General features: G+C 39.7%; 1 protein-coding gene across 1 annotated transcript in view; it reads left to right on the top strand.

Annotated features, from left to right (window-relative positions):
• SAR1B (secretion associated Ras related GTPase 1B) overlaps positions 1–14,352 on the top strand; it is a 34,318-nt gene extending 19,966 nt beyond the window's left edge. Inside the window, exons 4-7 of the mRNA XM_061423526.1 lie at positions 2,499–2,564; positions 4,036–4,139; positions 5,169–5,300; positions 9,701–14,352. Coding sequence (XP_061279510.1) covers positions 2,499–2,564; positions 4,036–4,139; positions 5,169–5,300; positions 9,701–9,817 — 419 coding nt within the window. The 3' untranslated portion in view covers positions 9,818–14,352. The remainder of the gene's footprint in view (positions 1–2,498; positions 2,565–4,035; positions 4,140–5,168; positions 5,301–9,700) is intronic.
• The last annotated feature ends 4,326 nt before the right edge of the window (positions 14,353–18,678 follow it).

Raw genomic sequence — 18,678 nt, 5'->3', positions numbered from 1 at the left:
GTATGGGAAAAGAATCTGAAAAAGAATGGATAAATACATATGATTCACTTCGCTGTATACCTGAAACTAACACAATACTATAAATCAACCATACTCCAGTAAAAAAATTTTTTAATGAATATGGGAGAAAGGTAACATGTATCTACCCTATGATCTGGCAGTTCCACTGCTGATATTTATCTTAGAAAAATGAAAAAATATGTTCACCAAAATCCTCATACAGGAATATTTGTTGTACCAGCTTTACCTGTATTAACTCCAAACTGGAAGCAGTTCAGATGGCCTTCATAAAAAGAATGCACAAACAATGGAATTCTATTCAACAAAAAGAGCAATAAAGCACAGATCCACACAGTGCGTATTATATTGCATGGAAGAGGCTGGTCACAAAAGTTCTATATGATGCCATTTATGTAAAATTCTAAAACAGGCAAAACAAACCTGTGATGACAGAATCCAGATCAGTGCTTGCTTCTGGGAATGGAGGTGTGGGCTGACTCGGCAGGGGCAAGAGGGAACTTGCTGGGATGTTAACAGTGTTCTGTATCATAATCAAATTGGGACTCATTTTATAAAGCAGGGAGTATACCAGAGATTGTAATCACAGAGATAGTTTGCCAGCCATGTCCAAGCATTATCTTTTCCTAATGGAAAGGATCATGCTTTGAACACAAATTGTGTTAATTATTCATTCACCTGGCAGTCTTCCTACAGAATTTTTTAGCAAGATAAACTACTCTGGGGTCTCATAGCTATACTGAATAGTTAACAATTGTACTGAACCTTTCACCGTAATTGTAGCGGCCTTCTGCTTTTGTCTGTGAGGGAATAACAGAGGCTGCAATTACCCTCCCACTAAAAATGACTAGAAAAGTGGACAAAAATATACACTACAACTGTTTTCAGATATTGGGCAATAGCTAGCACAGGGCTATGTTTTCTGAGAAAAGAAAAACAAACCCTTGTCTGTTTTAAGTTTTATCACAGGGGTTAATTTTAAGACCATGGTGTAGGGAGAAGAAACCCAAACGTAACCCAGTAGTCTCACTGAATTGAGGAGACAAGAGACCAGAATTTGGGGAGGCTGAGGTGACTAGAATTTGCTGGGCAGATTACCACAGAGCAAACAGCTCTGTAGAGAAAGAACTCCAGAAATGTTCATGGCTGAATACCAGTCTGTGCATACACAGGGTAAAACTACACATAGCCTGTCAAAAGAACAGTTACAGTGAAGCGGTTAGCCAGTTCATTCCCAGAGCTCACACGGAGCTATGAATCCACATACCCACCAGCCAGAAAGAAGAGACCTTGTCGACTACTCCAAAAAAGTACATCTTAGTAATGAGGCTAACTTAGCTCCAAAGTAAAGGCTACTTTACTGCTGTAACAAAACTTAAAAACTGATCCGCAAGCAGTTTAACTGCCTGCCAGAACAAAGTCCAGCTTATTTTGGGGGGTTTTTTTGACTGTGCCCCGGAGCTTGCAGGATCTTAGTTCCCTGACCAGGGTCCCCACAATGAGATGGCTGAGTCTTCACCACTGGACCACCAGAGAGTTCCCAAAGTCCAACTTTCTTGAAAATGATACAACAAAATCCAACATCCAATAAAAAATTATTAGACATGCAAAGAAGCAGGAAAGTGTGATCCTTAAATAGAAGAAAAGTCAATCAGTAAAAACATTGATGGCACAAGTAAAAAAGATGATGGAATTAGGAAATAGGAACACTAAAACAGCTGTTATGAATATGCTCAAGGGTTTAAGGGAAACACAAACATAATGAGAGAATGGAAGATTTAAGCAATCTAGCAAACCTATCACTAAAGTCCCAGGAGGGAAAGTAAGGGATCAGAAAAAAAATTTGAAGAAATAAGAGCCAAATTTTTTTATTATAATTATGTTTGCCATTAAAGACTGTGTGTGTGCTTAGTCACTCAGTTGTGTCTGACTCTTTGCCAACCCCATGGACTGTAGCCCGCCAGGCTCCTGTCTGTGGGGATTCTCCAGGCAAGAATACTGGAGTGGGTTGCCATACCCTCCAGGGGATCTTCCCAACCCAGAGATTGAACCCAGGTCTCCAGCATTACAGACGGATTCTTCATGGTCTGAGCCAGTAGGAAGCCCCAAAACCATCACCTGTGAAATATAACAGCCATGAGAAAATACTGTTTTTTCACCTTTATCATTTAAGGTGAATTACAGGAAAAATTATTAGGTTAGACCAGTCACTTGAATTCACAGTAAATAATGTCAATTTCAGCTGGATAGAGGAGGAAAAATAAGTTGGATTTATCGTGGGCACTGAATACCAGAAGTGAATATTACCAACTACTTGCATTACACTGGCAGTATGAAATGGAATATAGTAGTTATAACAAAGAATTCCTTTTTGATTTGACCTTATTTGCAATTAAAGTAATCAAACTTTAAGTGGCAGTATGTGCCAGAAATGAACTTCTAATTTTCATGTTTTTAAAACATTTTGTATTATTATTTAGCTTCAGAAGAACTAACCATTGCTGGCATGACCTTTACAACTTTTGATCTGGGTGGACATGTTCAAGGTGAGAATCTACTACTCTTACAGTTGTTTTATTTTATTTAATAAAAATGTGACCATTATGTTACAGTGCATGAAATCTCGTTTTATTCAAGGAAAGCCAGAGTAGACTTAAAATTTAGGAATTATCACCCCTGGATAAATGCTTTAAATGCAAAGGGTGATTTTCATGATATTCCAGTGTAAGTCTGAATTGCTTTTGGTGATAAAGCATATGAGTAAAATTTTGCCTCCATTTTTTCTCTTCTTCAGCCCACCTCTCTCTTACTGTCATAATCATGTTATAAATATGTTATTGCTTTTTTTGCTCCATATGAAAAGCCTTCATTGGCTAACTCATTACCTACAAAATAAAGGCCATTCTCACTGACCTGGTATTCAGGATTTCTAAGATGCGATCACACTTTACTTTTTGAGTCTTAATTTCCCACTCTTCCCTTTGTCATGCTCTTTACTCCAACCAAACCAAACCATCTTGGTGTTCGTTCTTCCACCTCTGTGCTCACGTGGTCTCCATCAGCACACAGGTAACCCACTTTCAGGGCTCAATGTTAAGTGCGGCTGCCTCCTCTGAGAAGCCACTCCCAGCTGGCTATACTTACCTAGCAATTAGTACATTTGTATACATGTCTAAAGATTGGAATGACTGTCTTATTTCAGACTCTACTAAACTTTCTGGGATTGAAATGCTACTTTTTAATATCCCCAAAAGGACTTAGCAGTACCCACTACATAGTAATTCATAAATAATGAATACTACAAAGGTTGTGGCTAGAGAAAGCACATTTGAGATATACATCAATTGTTTAAAATATACATAAACTAATTCCTAGAATATAATGATTAGATTTAGAACCTAATGGAGGTTGAGGCTTCATCTCTATATGAAGGTGTTTTATAAAGCTGAAGTCCAGAGGAAAAAGGTTACCTTCCTCTAGGGCACCCTCAAAAATATTTTCTTTTCTAAAAGAGAATGTCATGGAAAAAATTACCCTAATGGTTTCATAAACTTGTTCTACGAGTAGAACAATTTGCTTTATTTTTTAACTTAACAAGTCTGAACCTGATACTAATTTCCTTCTGTCACTGACTCCAGACTTGATCACTAGCAAAAAACTGATAAACTAGAAATGTCAAAAAGAAATGGATACTGCATATAACAAATAGTAGTGGTCCCTCCGATGGCCTTAATGTGCATCCTTATCCATTAGCAAGTAAATATTAATTCTTCCTCTGACATGGGTAAACTGGGGCAGACTCAAGTATTTGACTTGCCCAAACTAAGGAAAACCTTTAATTTCTTCTTTGGTCATCTGGAAAGATTTTGGCAATACTGGGTAAAAGATTAACAAGTATATAATGATGTAGCAGCAGCTAAGGGCTAATTACACTTGATATCTTGTTGGACTGTTCCGTCAAACCATCTGCTAGGTTTGACCAGCAAATAAAATCTAACTCCTGATTGTTTTTGTTAGCTCGAAGAGTGTGGAAAAATTACCTTCCTGCTATCAATGGCATTGTATTTCTGGTGGATTGTGCAGACCATGAAAGGCTGTTAGAATCAAAAGAAGAACTTGATGTAAGTTAAATAATTAAAACTAACCAGTTGATCACTCTGGTAAGCCTGAGAAAACAGGTTAGAGATGTAGGTATGAGAGTGTAACTTTTCTGCAGCCTCTGATGTAACTCCTGACAATCTGTGGAGTTCAGAGATTACTTAGAATGCAGAGGGAGTACCTTGGAGTATCTGTGGCTACTGAGGAGTACTAACGAGACTTCCTTCCTGAAGGCTTAGGCTCATTCTATGCAGTGTGTGCCCTTGTAGTTCATTTCGTATCTGCTGCATTCCTGTAGTGGCTTGGTCTTAAGCCCCTGGTCCTCCAGGTGGTTTCTCCAGGAGCTGGCTAGAACCTAGAAATGGTATAACATGCTATCTTTGTCACCATTCCCAGGAGTGATCAAGGCCATGTGTAGCCACCTCCTCTCCCATCTCCCAGGTTACATGCTTCGTAAAGGGGCTCAGGAGCAGTAGGCAAGGCCAGTGCTAGACCTGGGCTCACAGAGAAAGGAGGTCCATGATTTGATGGAAGGTTGACCCGACCATGCTTCTGCCAAGAGCAAGCAAACAAGTACTTACTCACGTGGAAAAGTCCTGGTAAGTTCTGTGGTCATGGAGCAGAGCCAGAGAATTCCTTTGTTCCTACTTTGTACCAGGCACTATGCATATTAGCTCATTTAATTCTCAGATTAACTCTGTAAGGTAGGTGCTTACTATTGTAGATTCTCTTTGAACTTCAGCCAGCCTTATTTGTCTAAGATCTCACAACTCAAAAGCAGCAGAATTAGAAATGAAACCAGGTCTGCACACCTTCAAAGTGTTGAGGCTAGTCACAGTGAGCGTTTACAGAAGGAGACAGAGAGGCAGAAGGATGGAGCTGTGGGATCATTGAGCTCACTTTAAAATGTAGGGAAAGTTCACCAAAGAAAGCCAAACTGCCAGGATATGATAGAGTGAGCCCTTGATGCCCATTTGCTGTCTTGTCACAATGAGCCCTTTAGTTGCTTTTATATCAACATCTTAACTTTCATTTTGCTTTGTTTTTTTCAGTCACTAATGACAGATGAAACTGTTGCTAATGTGCCCATACTGATTCTTGGGAATAAGATTGACAGGCCTGAAGCCATCAGTGAAGAGCGGTTGCGAGAGATGTTTGGTTTATATGGTCAGACAACAGGAAAGGTAAAAAAAAAAAATTTGACAGGTGTGAATACTTCATTCAGTAGTACAAATATCTTTTTATTTTATTTACTCTTAATCTTCTGAAAAGGTCTGTTCCCATACTACCCTTAACAGTAATCATGCTTATCAGTCTAATTGGCAGTCTGGCTTCTTTTTTTAAATTGGGATATAATTGACAGTATGAAAAGGCAAAATGATAGGATACTGAAAGAGAAACTCCCCAGGTCAGTAGGTGCCCAGTATGCTACTGGAGATCAGTGGAGAAATAACTCCAGAAAGAATGAAGGGATGGAGCCAAAGCAAAAACAATACCCAGCTGTGGATGTGACTGGTTGATAGAAGCAAGGTCCGATGCTGTAAAGAGCAATATTGCATAGGAACCTGGAATGTCAGGTCCATGAATCAAGGCAAATTGGAAATAGTCAAACAGGAGATGGCAAGAGTGAATGTCGACATTCTAGGAATCAGCAAACTGAAATGGACTGGAATGGGTGAATTTAACTCAGATGACCATTATATCTACTACTGCGGGCAGGAATCCCTCAGAAGAAACGGAGTGGCCATCATGGTCAACAAAAGAGTCTGAAATGCAGTACTTGGATGCAATCTCAAAAACGACAGAATGATCTCTGTTCATTTCCAAGGCAAACCATTCAATATCACAGTAATCCTAGTCTATGCCCCAACCAGTAATGCTGAAGAAGCTGAAGTTGAACAGTTCTATGAAGACCTACAAGACCTTTTAGAACTAACACCCAAAAAAGATGTCCTTTTCATTATAGGGGACTGGAATGCAAAAGTAGGAAGTCAAGAAACACCTGGAGTGACAGGCAAATTTGGCCTTGGAATATGGAATGAAGCAGGGCAAAGACTAATAGAGTTTTGCCAAGAAAATGCACTGCTCATGACAAACACCCTCTTCCAACAACACAAGAGAAGACTCTATACATGGACATCACCAGATGGTCAACACCGAAATCAGACTGATTATATTCTTTGCAGCCAAAGATGGAGACGCTCTATACAGTCAGCAAAAACAAGACCAGGAGCTGACTGTGGCTCAGACCATGAACTCCTTATTGCCAAATTCAGACTTAAATTGAAGAAAGTAGGGAAAACCACTAGACCATTCAGGTATGACCTAAATCAAATCCCTTATGATCATACAGTGGAAGTGAGAAATAGATTTAAGGGCCTAGATCTGATCGATAGAGTGCCTGATGAACTATGGAATGAGGTTCATGACATTGTACAGGAGACAGGGATCAAGACCATTCCCATAGAAAAGAAATGCAAAAAAAGCAAAATGGCTGTCTGGGGAGGCCTTACAAATAGCTGTGAAAAGAAGAGAAGCGAAAAGCAAAGGAGAAAAGGAAAGATATAAACATCTGAATGCAGAGTTCCAAAGAATAGCAAGAAGAGATAAGAAAGCCATCAGCGATCAATGCAAAAAAATAGAGGAAAACAACAGAATGGGAAAGACTAGGGATGTCTTCAAGAAAATCAGAGATACCAAAGGAACATTTCGTGCAAAGATGAGCTCGATAAAGGACAGAAATGGTATGGACCTAACGGAAGCAGAAGATATTAAGAAGAGATGGCAAGAATACATAGAAGAAATGTACAAAAAAGATCTTCATGACCCAGATAATCACAATGGTGTGATCACGGACCTAGAGCCAGACATCCTGGAATGTGAAGTCAAATGGGCCTTAGAAAGCATCACTACGAACAAAGCTAGTGGAGGTGATGGAATTCCAATTGAGCTATTCCAATCCTGAAAGATGATGCTGTGAAAGTGCTACACTCAATATGCCAGCAAATTTGGAAAACTCAGCAGTGGACACAGGACTGGAAAAGGTCAGTTTTCATTCCAATCCCAAAGAAAGGCAATGCCAAAGAATGCTCAAACTACCACACAATTGGACTCATCTCACATGCTAGTAAAATAATGCTCAAAATTCTCCAAGCCAGGCTTCAACAATATGTGAACCGTGAACTTCCTGATGTTCAAGCTGGTTTTAGAAAAGGCAGAGGAACCAGAGATCAAATTGCCAACATCCGCTGGATCATAGAAAAAGCCAGAGAGTTCCAGAAAAGCATCTATTTCTGCTTTATTGACTATGCCAAAGCCTTTGACTGTGTGGATCACAATAAACTGTGGAAAATTCTGAAAGAGATGGGAATAGCAGACCACCTGACCTGCCTCTTGAGAAATTTGTATGCAGGTCAGGAAGCAACAGTTAGAACTGGACATGGACAACAGACTGGTTCCAAATAGGAAAAGGAGTTCGTCAAGGCTGTATATTGTCACCCTGTTTATTTAACTTATATGCAGAGTACATCATGAGAAACGCTGGACTGGAAGAAACACAAGCTGGAATCAAGATTGCCGGGAGAAATATCAAGAACCTCAGATATGCAGATGATACCACCCTTATGGCAGAAAGTGAAGAGGAATTCAAAAGCCTCTTAATCAAAGTTAAAGTGGAGAGTGAAAAAGTTGGCTTAAAGCTCAACATTCAGAAAACGAAGATCATGGCATCCGGTCCCACCACTTCATGGGAAATAGATGGGGAAACAGTGGAAACAGTGTCAGACTTTATTTTTCTGGGCTCCAAAATCACTACAGATGGTGACTGCAGCCATAAAATTAAAAGACGCTTACTCCTTGGAAGGAAAGTTATGACCAACCTAGATAGCATATTCAAAAGCAGAGACATTACTTTGTCAACAAAGGTTCGTCTAGTCAAGGCTATGGTTTTTCCTGTGGTCATGTATGGATGTGAGAGTTGGACTGTGAAGAAGGCTGAGCACCGAAGAATTGATGCTTTTGAACTGTGGTGTTGGAGAAGACTCTTGTGAGTCCCTTGGACTGCAAGGAGACCCAACCAGTCCATTCTGAAGGAGATCAGCCCTGGGATTTCTTTGGAAGGAACGATGCTAAAGCTGAAACTCCAGTACTTTGGCCACCTCATGCGAAGAGTTGACTCATTGGAAAAGACTCTGATGCTGGGAGGGATGGGGGGCGGGAGGAGAAGGGGACAACAAAGGATGAGATGGCTGGATGGCATCACTGACTCAATGGACGTGAGTCTGAGTGAACTCCGGGAGTTGGTGATGGACAGGGAGGCCTGGGGTGCTGCGATTCATGGGGTCGCAGAGTCGGACATGACTGAGCGACTGATCTGATCTGATCTGATCTTAGTTTCAGGTGTCCAACCAGACATCTTTAAATTACTGTTGTCCAACTTCACAAGCCCATTTTCATTTTCTTATTAAAAAATGTCATTGGTACATTTGGGTCTTTTTTCAATGTCCACATTTGTTTTCTTCCTACCACTGAATGAAATGAAACCTTTTCTTCAGTTCAGTCTCTCATTCGTGTCTGACTCTTTGCGGCCTCATGGGCGGCAGCACGCCAGGCTTCCCTGTCCATCACCAACTCCTGGAGGTTGCTCAGACTCCTGTCCATCTCGTCGGTGATGCCATCCAAACATCTCATCCTCTCTCGTCCCCTTCTCTTCCTGCTTTCAATCTTTCCCAGCATCAGGGTCTTTTCCAGTGAGTCAGTTTTTCACATCAGGTGGCCAAAGTATTGGAAGTATCACCAACCTTTTCTTAGTGATACAAAAAATGTCACAGCCTATGCATATGGGAAACTTAATGAAAGCTTTCAAAGTTTTGACATAATTTTTCAGAATTAGCCACTAAATAATATATTTGAATGTTTAAGCATACCAGTAGTGTGTTTAGGCCCCTGGTTCAGTGTTTAAGTCCAGAGTTCCCCACAGATAAAAATGAAATGTATACTTGGCTATAGCAGAGTTATGGGGTTTTCCGAACATACATTTCATAATTAAGGTTTAACACACATTATTTCTGCATTCATTTTTACTGGGATTTGTTTTAGGGAGGGACCTTAGTATTGAAAAATCCCAGAGTAGAGCAATATGGCAGCCTGTGGAAGGGGACTGTTACGTTAGATAAGGTAGACTTTGGTCTGTTTTCTGTGTGTTCTTTTTAATAAGTCAACTCCACATTAATTTTAAGAATCTCCTTGTTAGGTCATGAATCTACTCACAGAATGTTTGTTTTTAATATTAGTGAAGCCAATTGTCCTAGGTAACTTGAATTTTTTCAAAGTCACAGATTATTTTCATTCTTGTGCACCTCACAGGCTCACCTCTATCCCACTGAATGGACATCTGTCCTACAGTAGAATGAGAGGAGGTGCCCTATGTGTTTAGGGGAAGGGACTTGGGTGACGAACAGCCATGGCTTTACCACAGCCCCCCTTTGTTCTAAGATGTACGAACTCTGAGATGCAGCTCTCCTAGGGAGTAGGGCTTTTATTTCATTAAGAGGTCACCCAACATAATGCCCATCTTCTCTCCTAGGGCAATGTATCTCTGAAAGAACTGAATGCCCGGCCCTTAGAAGTTTTCATGTGCAGCGTGCTCAAAAGACAAGGCTACGGAGAAGGCTTCCGCTGGATGGCACAGTACATTGATTAACCAGCCCACAGCAGTTCCAGGTCTCACCATTCAGGCCTACTCAGAGATCTGATCACTCAACATGCATAACTTGAATTCAATAGACTTTTATTGTTGGTTAGAAAACAGATGTTTTTTAGATTATTAATATTTTATCAACTTAATTTGAGTGAGAATTGAAAACTGATTCAAGTAAGTTTGAATATCACAATATTAGCTTTCTAATTCCATAAAAATACTTAGTTTTTACAGTTTATAATGTGACATTACCCCCAGCACCATTTTTGAACAGCAACTTTCCAGACATTTGAAGCACTTTTTAACAACATGAAACTATAAATATCAACCATATTTAAAAGCTCATCATGTTAAATTTTTTATGTAATTTTTTGGAACTAGTTTTTAAATTTTAGATTATATGTCCACCTATCTTTAGTAAGCAGTTAATAATAAGCTTTTATGACTGCATGATGCCTTACAGTTTCAATTATTATTTCTCATGCAAACGTCATGCAATAAAACAAACCCTAATGTTTGGCATCCTTGTTGGGCAAATGTTTCATTTTAATGTGTCTTATCTGGCTAGTATGCTCTGAAGTTTTGCATATTTAATATTAAATATATGAGAGGGTTGTGGGGAAAGGAGATTGCTTTAGAATATTTAGGATAATGTTTAAGTCCCTAATGGCTTTTGCATTTATCTAGAGACAAGTTGTGTTTGGTTGCACCTTATACCACATTTATCTCTGAATCATGTATATTTTTATCTGTAACACTACCATGACCAGTGCTGACGGGGTCCACGTCCTAGTCCCTGTGGGATCGGCCTTCTGAAGAAAAGCACACGTTCTGGTACAACCCAAAGTTAATTTTGGGTTTGATGAGCCAATCCCAGTTGTCTAATTCTGAAGTGCTCCAATCTTAATGGCACCCAGTTTGGTAATCTGCCTTTTCACCAAAAATAATGACAAGCACCAGTGTCCCCACACCTAGAGGTACCCCCCAGTCTTACTTAATGGCACTCAGTGGTACTCAGCAGGGCAAGTGACACATAGGGAGTTGTGCAGTTGCATGGTGGAGGCCTGCATCTGAGGATAAAGAAAGCGTGTTCTGCCTCAGTTGTCACTGAGATATTTGAAGATTTTGTTCCTGTCCTATGGCTCTTTTGCATTTTGGGTATATTTTATTTCTTGGTGGAAAGAAAATGAATCCATGTATTTAATTTTCTTTTTTCTTAATTATTCTCAACCAGCTCTTAACTTTACAGCACAAAGGCTTTTTTTTTTTGATACCATGCTTGCCACATGGTAGTGTCTACAGGCCTCACTGATAACATTTTCTAATCAGATTTTGGTTAGCTTTTTAAAGCATTTTAATTTTCTAAGAAATTGAATTCTTTTTTCCCATATGTCTGAGATTCCCATAATTAGTTGAAAGACAAGTGCCAAATATTTATTTTTAAAGACTCTCAAGCTTAAGATTTCCTCTCTTGGTCATAAACCAAGGTTTTATAGTATATTCAATCAATTCTATTGAGAATAGATTGCTCCAATTCCATCAAGAGTAATTTTAATATCAGAATTACTGTTTTCTCTAGCTCTTGTCCAAGTCAGAGTTAATATAGCCCTTTCTGTCATCAATAATATAATACTGTATGTGAAGCAAATAAGGATTGAAAGATATGCCTGGAAGGAATTACTAGTTAGCTAAACCAACAAGGTCATTTCATCATGACATTTGGTTTTAGGAATTTAGCTATCCTGTTTCATTTTCAGCTTCCTTCAAAAGAAAAATAAAAAAGCTTTCTCCCTATCTAAAAATATCAGTAACACCAGGGAAAAGTAGGAAATGACATTCAGCCTCTTGGTTTATTCTGCCAGATATGTTTAAAGTTCTCATTTCTAACGTCTTGACTGAACAGAATTAAGCCTTATTCAAAGTAATTGCCTCTTGTTGATGGTATCTGTTTTCAGTATTTACAGGGACATGCTTTTCTTCAAGTATTTCCTAGTATTGTGATAACTGAGAAGTTAATTATCTGTGTTATAAATTCGTGTAAAAGAAAAAGCTTACTGGTTTCCCTAGAGGGGATTTGCTTTCTGGCACAAACTCTCTTGTTCCAGAACTCTCATTCTAGGTCCATCACTGGGATCAAAGGAACAGAGTCACTTTGTGGACCACAGCTAAACTGTGGATATTTTCCCACTCATGTAAGAGTCTTCCAGAGTCTGAACCTCTGGAAATGAAGGTGCACTTTCCTGCCAGCTCCAGGGAGATGGGCCTCAGAGTTCGCCAGCCATTGGCCTTATCATCCAGCTCTGAGAGCTCCTCAGAAAACGTAGAGTCACTGCGTCCATCAGGAGAAGCAATTTAAGAGAATGCCAAGAAATGGCAGAAGCACGTGGGAAAAGCATATACTCTGTATGTGCCTGTGCAAGTGTGTACGTTTGTGGAGTATTTTGGGGGTAAATGTAGTTAGTTTTGTTCTTCCCTCTATAAAGTGTGAACATGTACAAGTTAAGACTGGATTCCATATACATCAGGAAGTGTTCAAAAGATGTTTTAAAATCTTAAGTCCAAAACTCTAAAAACAGATGGCCTCAGCTGGCTTATATACTTTTAAAAAGATTCTTAACCCCACACCTGTTTCAATGACTGCTATTAATTATACTTTTCTGTAACTGGTTAAATTGATGGATTCCAGTTTATCTTGATGAATTTTTAGATTGGAGATTATAGCATTTTTAAAAATTGGGCACAGATATTCCCTGAAGAATATGAAAAATATTTACTATTGACTTAGTTAACCCAGTATCCCTGAGTGCCAAAGAACTATGAATTCAGATATTGCCTGCATAGATCTAAATTTTAGTTTTGTGTGCCATGTACATATACAACTTTACTGTGGTTTACAGCATAAACACAGAATGTTGTTTCTTTTCTTTAGTTTTCAACTGGCTCACACGACATGTAGTGCTTTCCAGCACATAAACTACTTGTAAATCACTGAAATAGAGTAATAACTGCGATACAAGTGTTTCTTGTCTTCTGCAAAATGATTTGATTAACCACATTCAAAATCCAGCATTTTCACAAGTTCCGTCATTGAAAACAGAATACCTCTAGCTGATGACTCGAGCTTCAGACAGGTTTACATTTTCCGAACCTGTATCTGGTATGTGACTCATTGTGGCGTTTCAGTCTTGTTCGTCACTTACATGACTGAAGTTTGCAAGGCTTCTATTGCCAAATAAATTTTGATCAGAGTACACTGACAAAGCTAATATAAAAGAAAGTTTCTCAGAATATCGTGTGTTGATTTAGAGTACATTGTTTGAATCATTTTAAATATATGTAAAAGTTGGTGAAGTTTCAAAAAAATCTCCAAGACAACATGAAAAATTTGAGATTAGCAAATATAAATTTATGGATAAAATTAATAAGGAATTAGAGGTTTTCTATAAACCTTGTTTTTTTTTGTTATAAATAGTAAGAGTTCAGAAAACATATTTTAAATTAAGGACTAAATTCTCAAAGCCCAATATTAATGTTTCTGGTCTTTCCAATCACTGTCCTTTTGAAATGCAGATTAGTGCTTTTTAACCAAAAAAGAAAAAAAGAACAAGCTCTTAAAAATATGGGGCTGTGCCTCTGTGTAAAGTGATTGGGATTTTGTTAAAACCATGTTTCTACTCTTGAACCCTATAGCCATTCCCCCTCACATATCTCCAGCCCATACCTGGAAATCCCTGAGTATAAAGGGAATTGACCTCTCTTGATTTGACCAACTATTGACTATCTATTGAAGATGCAGTTTTGAATCAACTAATTTTTGTCTTCACAATTTAAAACATTAAATAGATAATATATTTAATACCTCTGATTATTCTGGGCTTTGACCATACCTTTAAACAGAATCCAAATTAATCACAGTAAAGGAAGCAAATTTATTCAAAGTAAACTTTGTTTCAGGAGTGCCCCCACTCCAAATGGATTTTAAGATGGAAATGGGAAAGGCTTTTGAGTGATTTCATGGAGAATTATTATCTTTGGAAAAGATTCACGTCAGAATGGCCAACTTCACCTGGGTTTCTGGACTCCCTGGTGCTGCTCCTAACCTGAACTCATTATCTACTGCCATACTGAGGCAAGAGCACTCAGGGTGAATGTAGTCAGGTAGCTTTCAAAGTGATCAAAGTGTTTTCTGTGGTGAGGCCTTTAATATCTGGCTGGATGCAGAGTATGTTGAAGTGGTAAGTCGGTGATAAGTTTTTCATCATTAACCTTGTTTGCACTTTTGTACACCACTGCTTGCACTAGTATCTTAGTGTAAATTTTAACAATTGTTTTACAGTGTATACAGATTGTTAAGCATTAATTTATATACAGATGTTTCTGTTTACCTTTATGTATTTTACAAAGAACAGCTATAACAGATGGTTAAATGTTCTTGAATTGTGTTTGTGTGTTATTTTGATTATGTTCTATTATCTTTTTACCCCCTATGATTTGAGTGTCAGAAATAGAAAAATAAAATAATTACCTGGTCTTTGAAACACTCTGGTGTCAGGTCCCGTTTTTATCATCTAATAGTTTTTACTGTGCTTATTAGAAATTTGTTGAACTTTGAAATTACTAAGGTTATAGAAGGTGCCCTCTGTGCAAGGATTCCAAGGAACTGAGGCTTAATTTGCTTAGACTAGAAAAAGCTTATAAGCATGCTATAGTAGGACTTAAACAATGCTGACTCAGTTGAAATGTGAAAAATAAGCAGTTGGTTGGTTTTATCTACATCAAGGTTCTCAAGCTTTAGTATGCATCAGAATCTCCTAGGGGTGGGGGGAACTTTAAAAAAACAAACACTAGAGGAAAAAAAAAAATCCCACCAAAAACTGTGAATCAGTAAATCTGGGGTGGAGTGGAAGGCAAGCATATAAATCTTCAACAAGTTTCTCAGGTTTTTCTGATGCCAGAATGTGTAGATTTTCATTTAGGAGAAACAGTAATATACCACTAAATAATTAACACTAAATGATCATTGGCTAATCAGTGAAGAAAAAAAATTTTTTTTTCCTGAGAATTCATTTACTAGTAAATCCTACCATCAATGTAGGGCTTCCCTGGTGGTTCACTGGTAAAGAATCTGCCGGCCAATGAGGAGACACAGGTTCAGTCCCTGGGTCAGGAAGATCCCATGGAGCAGGAAACCGCAACCCACTCCAGTATTCTCCCCTGGGAAATCCCATGGACAGAGGAGCCTGGTCGGCTACAGTCCATGCGGTGGCAAAGAGTCACATACAAATGAGCAACTGAGCATGCACACACATCACTGTAACCTGTAGCTGGTGGTTCTCAACCTTGGCTACAATTCAGAATCACTGAAAGCCCAGGGAGCAGAATTTTTTCAACTCAGGTGATGCAAATGAAAAATTATCATTTTGGTAAGGATTATCAAGCTACTTTTGAGACTTAAATCCAACTATAAGACCTTTCTAAGGACTTCTGTGGTGGTCCAGTGGTTAAGAATATACCTTGCAACACAGGCGATGCAGGTTTGACCCCCAACTGGAGAACTGAGATTCCCACATGTGGCGGAGCAACTGAGCCCAAGCCCCTCAACTACTGAGCCCACGCACCAGAGCTAGACGGTCCATGCACAGCAACAAAAGATCCTGCAGGTCGCAACTAAGACCTGATGTAGCCAAATAAATAAATATTAATAAATACAACTTCATACAGCCATTCTTCTAACCTTTCCACTAACAATGTGCAGGATGGCATAAGGCTTTGTGCTAACTCTTTTAACATAACCAGTCATGATTCTATTACCGTTGAAGTTGTTCAGTCATGTCCGACTCTGTGACCCCATGGACTGTACCTTACCAGAATCCTCCATCCATGGGATTTTCCAGGCAAGAATACTGGAGTGGGTTGCCATTTCCTTCTCCAAGAGATCTTCCCGACCCAGGGATTGAACCTGGGTCTCCCGCATTGTAGGCAAGACGCCTTACCATCTGAGCCACCAGGAAAGTCCAATTACCACTGAGTCCATCAAATAGAGATTTAGCATGCACTCAAACTATTTGTTGAACTGAAACTAACAAAGTAGACAGTGAATGTACTGAAGGGATAAATGCTAAGAAAATAAAATCCAGTTTATTCAGACACTTCTCCAAATAAGACATACAGATGGCTAATAAATACATGAAAAGATACTCAACATCACTCATTATTTTAAAAATGCAGATCAAAACTACAATGAGGTATCACCTCACATTTGTCAAAATGACCATCATCAAAAAGTCTACAAATGATAAATGCTGGAGAGGGTGTGGAGAAAAGGGAACTCTCTTGTACTGTTGGTGGGAATGTAAATTGATACACCCACTATGGAGAACAGTAAGGAGATTCCTTAAAAAACCAAAAATAAAACATTTATATGTCCCAACAATCCCACTACTGAGCACATACCCTGACAAAACCATAATTGAAACATGCAGCGCTATTTATAAGAGCTAGAATGTGGAAGCAACCTATTAACATGTCCATCAACAGATGAATGGATAAAGAAGCTGTGGTACATATATACAATGGAATATACTCAGTCATAAAAAAGAAAACATTCGAGTCAGTTCTAATGACGTAGTGACCTAGAGCCTATTATACAGAAAGAAGGAAGTCAGAAAAACAAATATCGTATATTAACACACATACATGGAATAGAAAGACGGTACTGAAGCCTACTGCAGAGCAGCAATGGAGATGCAGACACAGAGAACAGACTTGTGGACACAGTGGGAGGAAGAGAGGGGACAAACTGAGATGGGAACATGGAAACACACATCACCCTATGCAAGACAGTGGGAATTTGCTATATGACGCAGGGAGTGCAAACTGGTCTCTGTGACAACCTAGAGGGGTTGGATGAGGCGGGGAGGCGGGAGGGAGGTTCAAGAGGAAAGGGACATATGTATACCTATGGCTCATTCATGCTGATGTATGGCAGAAACCAACACAATACTGTAAAAGCAATTATCCTTCAATTAAAAACAAGTTTTTAAAATGGAAAAAGGTCATTTATTTACCTCATTTTCTTGAATTTAATTACACAACGTCCCACCAGACTATCTGACGGGCTTCCCAGGTAGCGTGAGTGGCAAAGAACCCACCTGCCAATACAGGAGATGTAAGGGACACGGGTTCGATCCCTGGGTCGGGAGGATCCCCTGGAGAAGGGCATGGCAACCCACTCCAGTATTCTTGCCTGGAGAGTCCCATGGACAGAGGAGTCTGGGGGAGCTACAGTCCATAGAGGCTCACAGAGTTGGACATGACCCAAGCGACTTAGCAAAGCACACAGCACAAACTATCTGATATTTGTACTAAAGGTACAGCAATGCAACGTCACAGCCCTCCAAAGAGTGTGAAAAGCACCTTGTGGGGAACAGGGGAACTAGGAAACTGTAAAAGAAGCCTTTTGGGTGGCGGCCACCATCCTCCTAATTGAAAGGTGAGAACAACAACTTAGAAACCTGATGATTAAAAACAAAGGTCCCCAAAACAGGCCCTTATAAAGGATTCAGCTGGGTATTAAGTTAGTTGACAAAGGTCAAAGCCTGTGTTTACAAAGCCTCCTAACTTGATTTACATAAAATCAGACACCAAAACTCAATAATTTTCTGGCTATTATGTGGTAAACAAAGGAAGCCTTGCTTTGGAATGTGGATTTTGATTGCAGGCAGTACGGTGACCCATTTAACATGCTTATTAAAGTCACTGAGTTCAGTGATGGCACCATGCCACTACAAACAAGCTGGTAACATTGCAAAAAGAAACTGAAGAGCTTTCTTACCCGATCATATTGAAAGGACCTGGGTTAATGGGTAACAGTCCGCCAGTCAAAATCTTCAGAGGTGTCGTGTTTGGTGGCCGTTAAAACTAAACAAGGGGAAGAAATAATTGGAGGTGAGGTACAGGTGAAGAGAGAGAACACTTGGGGTCAAAATGAAGATATCTGTTTACTCCTTTCTTGAGCTAAAAGGAATTGAATGTGAGCCTCATCAGTGGAGTTGTAGTCTTATTTCATCCGGGATTAGGAAAATCCCAGAAACTAGAGAGATTATAAAGATAACCATTACAGCACCATTTTTAGGGTTCTCTCCTAGTCCTTGGGTTTGGCTTGAGGTCTCTAGACCCAACTCGTGACTAGGAAGCCACACCAGATTGATTGCAGTCTGGAGAAAAGCACATTGACTTCCCTCCATTCTATGGACTTCTCTTTCGAGACCCAAATAGTCAACAGACTTTCTTTGAGTAAAACACAGAATAGGTGAGTTCCAGCCCTGTTCTCAGAGAAGGCAATGGCACCCCACTCCAGTACTCTTGCCTGGAAACTCCCATGGACAGAGGAGCCTGGTAGGCTGCAGTCCATGGGGTCTGGAAAGTCAGACACGACTGAGCGACTTCACTTTCGCTTTTCACTTTCCTGCATTGGAAAAGGAAATGGCAACCCACTCGTGTTCTTGCCTGGAGAATCCCAGGGATGGGGGAGCCTGGTAGGCTGCCATCGGTGGGGTTGCACAGAGTCGGACACAACTGAAGCAACTTAGCAGCAGCAGCAGCAGCCCTGTTCTGGGCCCCAGAGCTTATTTGCAACTAGGGGGTCCACTGCAAGGGGAAACAAGTCTGGCAGTTCCTGAAGGAAACCATGCAATGCTACTTTCTTTTCTGACTTCAGGGTAGTAGACGCAGGGGCAAAAAGCTATTTTGAGACCAGTCTGAAACTTTCTCCACATCAGCTTCTATGTGGGACCAAGTTCAGAATCCACAGTCCTCTGGCAGTCTGATGGCAGGGGGCCCCCTCTTGGATTTTGAAGCCTCAC

Source organism: Bos javanicus, chromosome 7 (genome assembly GCF_032452875.1).
Source record: "Bos javanicus breed banteng chromosome 7, ARS-OSU_banteng_1.0, whole genome shotgun sequence".
Lineage (NCBI taxonomy): Eukaryota > Metazoa > Chordata > Mammalia > Artiodactyla > Bovidae > Bos > Bos javanicus.
This window is presented reverse-complemented; position numbering and strand designations above follow the sequence as displayed.